Below are 4,396 nucleotides of genomic sequence, written 5' to 3' on the forward strand. Positions count from 1 at the left end.
TTCTATAAAAGTCGCTACCGGCGACTAATGTGGAATTTATGCAGAAAGCCAACCAACCAAATAATGCAGGAGTTGTTTTCTGGCGGATTTTTCCGGTCGAAATCCGGCAAGAATTATTAGAATCGGAAGTTTGATAGCTAGTTTCTGCACAATGAAAGCGTCCTAGGGGTTTTTCAGGGTGCTGAATCCAAATATGCAGTTAAAAAACCATTTTAACTGCAAGAAATCAAGATTTGACCTCAATTTCTTCGCCGGATTCCGTCACCAGAATCTTCAAAAAGTCGTATTATAAACAACTCCAATAATGCAGTTTGTTGTTCATTAAATTTTGAATAATAAATGTATACAGTAACTCGTACTAAAGATAATTTGTACAAACTAAATATATTAATAATAATTTATATTTTAAAAAATTAAAATATTTAAATCTGGCTAATTTAAATAGTTGTGAAAATATTTTAGCAATTTTTCCATAATAATTTATATTTTAAAATATTAAAATATTTAAATCTGGCTAATTTAATTAGTTGTGAAAATATTTTAGCAATTTTTCCAATTTCTATAAAATGACGTTTTAAACCAAAAAAATTTAACCTCGCTTATTCTTTTCTATTTAAAATGTTTGAAAAAATTAACATGTTTTATTATGTTTGAATATTTTTTTGGAGTTTTGGTAGTGTAATTTTTTGAGTTAAATTTTAATCTTTATTGTTTAAAAAGGGGTTTTGATTAAATGTAATATTTTGAAAAATCTTTTGAAACATTGAAATTATGAAAAATTTATAAAATTTCTATAATACTGAGATTATAAAGAGTTTCTAAAATTTCTAAAACTCGAAACAATTTACCAATCAAATTTGTAATTCCAAAAAGTCGATACCAAATTTTAAACTCATAAATATGAAAACAAAATGAAATACTAAAGAACGTGAAAATAGAATTAGATAATTTAAACTAGTAACATTATTGACTTCAAATAGATTACTGTTAATCACTTAGGGTTGAGACTCGCATTCGTGTATTTATACGACTTGTCTTCCACCTCTATGTAACATTTCTATGTAGTTGCCCATTAGCAGCCTCTGCAATAAATCTCAATGGATAATGGATGGATGTTATGGTATTCTGTGACAGGGCTCACCTCTGTCTTTATATTCTTTGTCTTTGATGTGTGGAGGAGGAAGACTTATCGCAGGCTTCCGCCGGGACCTCTGGGATGGCCGATTGTGGGAAACCTGTTCCAGTTGGGTAGCAATCCTCACGAAGCTCTCTTCCACCTCGCTCAGAAGTACGGCCCTCTCATGTGTCTCTCTCTTGGAATGAAAACTACAGTGGTGGTCTCTTCTCCTGCCATGGCAAAGCAAGTTCTCAAAACCCATGACCATGTTTTTGCAGGCCGGACGGTCGTACAGTCAGTTCAGTGCCTTTCTTACGACAAGTCCTCACTAATTTGGTCCCAATATGGGTCCCACTGGCGTTTGCTCAGACGCATATCCAATACGAAGCTCTTCAGCGTCAAGAGGTTAGAAGCCCTGCAACATTTGAGAAAAGATGAAGTATTCCGAACAATCAATCAGATTCTGTTGGGAAGTGCAGAGGGGAAGAGTGTAAACATCGGAAATATGATGGCCCACTTGGCTGTTAATATGTTAGGCAAGTTGGCCTTTGGTAAAGACATGTTCCATCCCAATTCTCCAGCTTTCCAAGAGTTCAGTGATGCTATTTGGCAATTGGCGGTGAATGCAGCAGCTCCCAATTTGGTGGACTACTTTCCCTTTCTTCAGTGGTTGGATCCTCAGGGGGTGGGACGTAACACGGCAATCTGTATGGCAAGGGAATTTGGTATTCTTGACAAATTCATAGAGAACCGCCTCACCACAAAAGGCAAAACGACGGACGGGAATGATGCTCCTAAGGATCTGTTGGACGCTCTGCTGGAAATGAGAAGCGATGATTTTACTCTCGCCGACATCAGAGGCTACTTAACTGTAATCATTAATCATTTCCATTCTCCGTTGTTGGTATCATACAATAAGGCTATTGACACATTTAATGATAGATGGTGTCTTATTCTAAAGTATCGGAGTTTACTAGTGAATTCATAGTGCCAAAGTAATTTCTCTTATGGCCAATTGCTTGATGTAGGACATATTTGAGGCGGGAAGCGACACTACTGCGAAGACCATGGAGTGGACGATGGCAGAACTCATACGCAATCCGGAGAAAATGAAACGAGCCCAGGCAGAGTTGGACCAGGTAGTTGGGCGCAACAGAAGGGTCGAAGAAAGTGACACCGACCGTCTGCCTTATCTTTGTGCAGTGGTGAAAGAAGGGTTCCGACTACACCCGGTAGTTCCTCTGTTCGTTCCACACAGAGCAGATAGTGATTGTGAGATTGAGGGATTCTTGATACCCAAACACACCCAGGTAATCGTCAACATGTGGGCAATCGGAAGGGACCCTGCCATCTGGAATGAACCATCGGAATTCGTCCCTGAGAGATTTCTGGATGATAAGATGAATAGCGTGGATTACAGAGGACAACACTTCGAGCTGATACCATTCGGAGCAGGAAGGAGAATATGCGCGGGGCTTCCGTTGGCGAGTCGGATGATTCATCTGGTATTGGCTTCTCTCATCCATTCATTCGAGTGGGCACCTGCGAAGGGCATGAGTGCAGAAGAAGTGGACATGACAGAGAAGTTTGGAATTACTATGGCGAAGGCAGTGCCACTGGAAATTATTCCCTTGCCACGACTGCCACGGCATGTCTATTAGAACTGTTTGTATCGGACTCTATTTGTGTCGCGTAATATCCGAAGTTTACATCTATTTGATAAAGCTGGAAGAAAGTTGAGGAACCAATACCCGAGATGAATTAGTAGCTCTTTGAAATTCCGGTTGATCACTGCAATTAAAATCTTACTCTTATTATCTTTCCAGCTTCAAATATGAGAGTTGTAGAAATGAATTAGTAGCTCTTTGAAATTCCTTTTATTTTGAGAAAACACAGACATTGGTCATTAAAGGTGTTGAGGTAGTCCTATTATCTTGACAGCTACAAATATGAGAGTTGTAAGTGTGTCTTCATTGAGTATATTTATCATGAGTTTAATTATTAGATTGATGTTTTTTTAAAGAAATTTTAATAGTAAATGAAGATTAGAAAATTGAGATGATCAAGTGTTTTTGAGATTCAATTAATTTTATTTAAAATATTAAATCAAAAATTAATTATTACTCTATTAATTTGTATTTTAAAAAATGTCTTTATAAAATGTAAATGCTTATTTTTCTAAATTTATATAACAATTTATATGATTTACTGTTAAATTTAAAAAAAAAAACAAATTTAACTAATATTTAGAATTCTTTTGATAATTCTTTATGTAAAAAACCAATTTATATTAAATAAAAAAAAAAAAAAAAACAATATTAATAATAATAATTTATAATAATTAAAAGTCAATATATTATTAAATTTCCAATTATATATTGGAAATGTAATTTAAAATTCTATTTAGAAATTTAAATTTAACCATTAAAAACTAAACATCAATATATTAAATGAGAATTATTAAATTATATAAACTATTAATTTTTTTTTTTAAAAAATCTATAAAAAAAAATAGTTTTTTAATTATACATAAAATTTATAAAACATAAATTCATTAAACCATTAAAAACTAAACATCAATATATTAAAAGAGAAGATTAAGTATATAAACTATTGAATTTTTTTAATAAAAAATCCAAAAAAATAAAAATAAAAATAGTTTTTTAATTATATATAAAATTTATAAAACATAAATTCATATTTATTGAGTGTTCAATTAAAAATAAACTATAAAATGATATTTTAATATATAAATTTAATCACTTATAACATTATAATATTGTTTTAGTTTTGAAATGTAAATTAATTATGGAAAAATCAAACAAAACCTAGTGCGCATTGCTCAACCTGTTATTCTTTGTTGCTTTCCTTTAATTTCCGAAAATGGATCAAGGTTCAATAGGACCCCCATCTCACCCTCGCAACCCCCTCCAGACATAGTGGAATTTAATGCCCTCGTTGCTAGACGACCACTTTTCTAAAAGGTTGAATCTTCAAAATTTGTGAAGAACATCAACAACATTCCAAAGGTGGAGGTTCACAGCTCAATCTAAATCAATAACCCTGAAGCTTGCAGATATGAGGATTATTTGTCATTTTATGGGCTTATGACCCTCTTTGAGATCCTTGCGGGCATGGATTGACAAGAACTGGATACCCAAGATTAAAAATAAGGTTTCAATGTCATTTTGTTGACAATCAATGTACACCTTCCTATCCAAAGGAAAAGAAAATTTGGATCTCATCTTTAGGAATAACCCCTACTTCGTGGGGGGGCCA

The 4,396-nt window shown here is 33.6% G+C and overlaps 1 protein-coding gene across 1 annotated transcript; it reads left to right on the top strand.

Moving 5' to 3' along the window:
- Positions 1–1,070: 1,070 nt before the first annotated feature.
- On the top strand, positions 1,071–2,916 carry LOC149231896 (cytochrome P450 76T24-like). Its single transcript, XM_089376383.1, has 2 exons — positions 1,071–1,988; positions 2,146–2,916. Exons 1-2 carry the CDS (start codon positions 1,098–1,100, stop codon positions 2,776–2,778), a joined length of 1,524 nt encoding a protein of 507 aa, XP_089232509.1. The 5' UTR covers positions 1,071–1,097; the 3' UTR covers positions 2,779–2,916.
- Positions 2,917–4,396: the final 1,480 nt, after the last annotated feature.

Source organism: Pinus tabuliformis, chromosome J (genome assembly GCF_031772625.1).
Source record: "Pinus tabuliformis cultivar Carrire ecotype Pingquan chromosome J, CPIR1, whole genome shotgun sequence".
In the NCBI taxonomy this organism is placed as follows: domain Eukaryota; kingdom Viridiplantae; phylum Streptophyta; class Pinopsida; order Pinales; family Pinaceae; genus Pinus; species Pinus tabuliformis.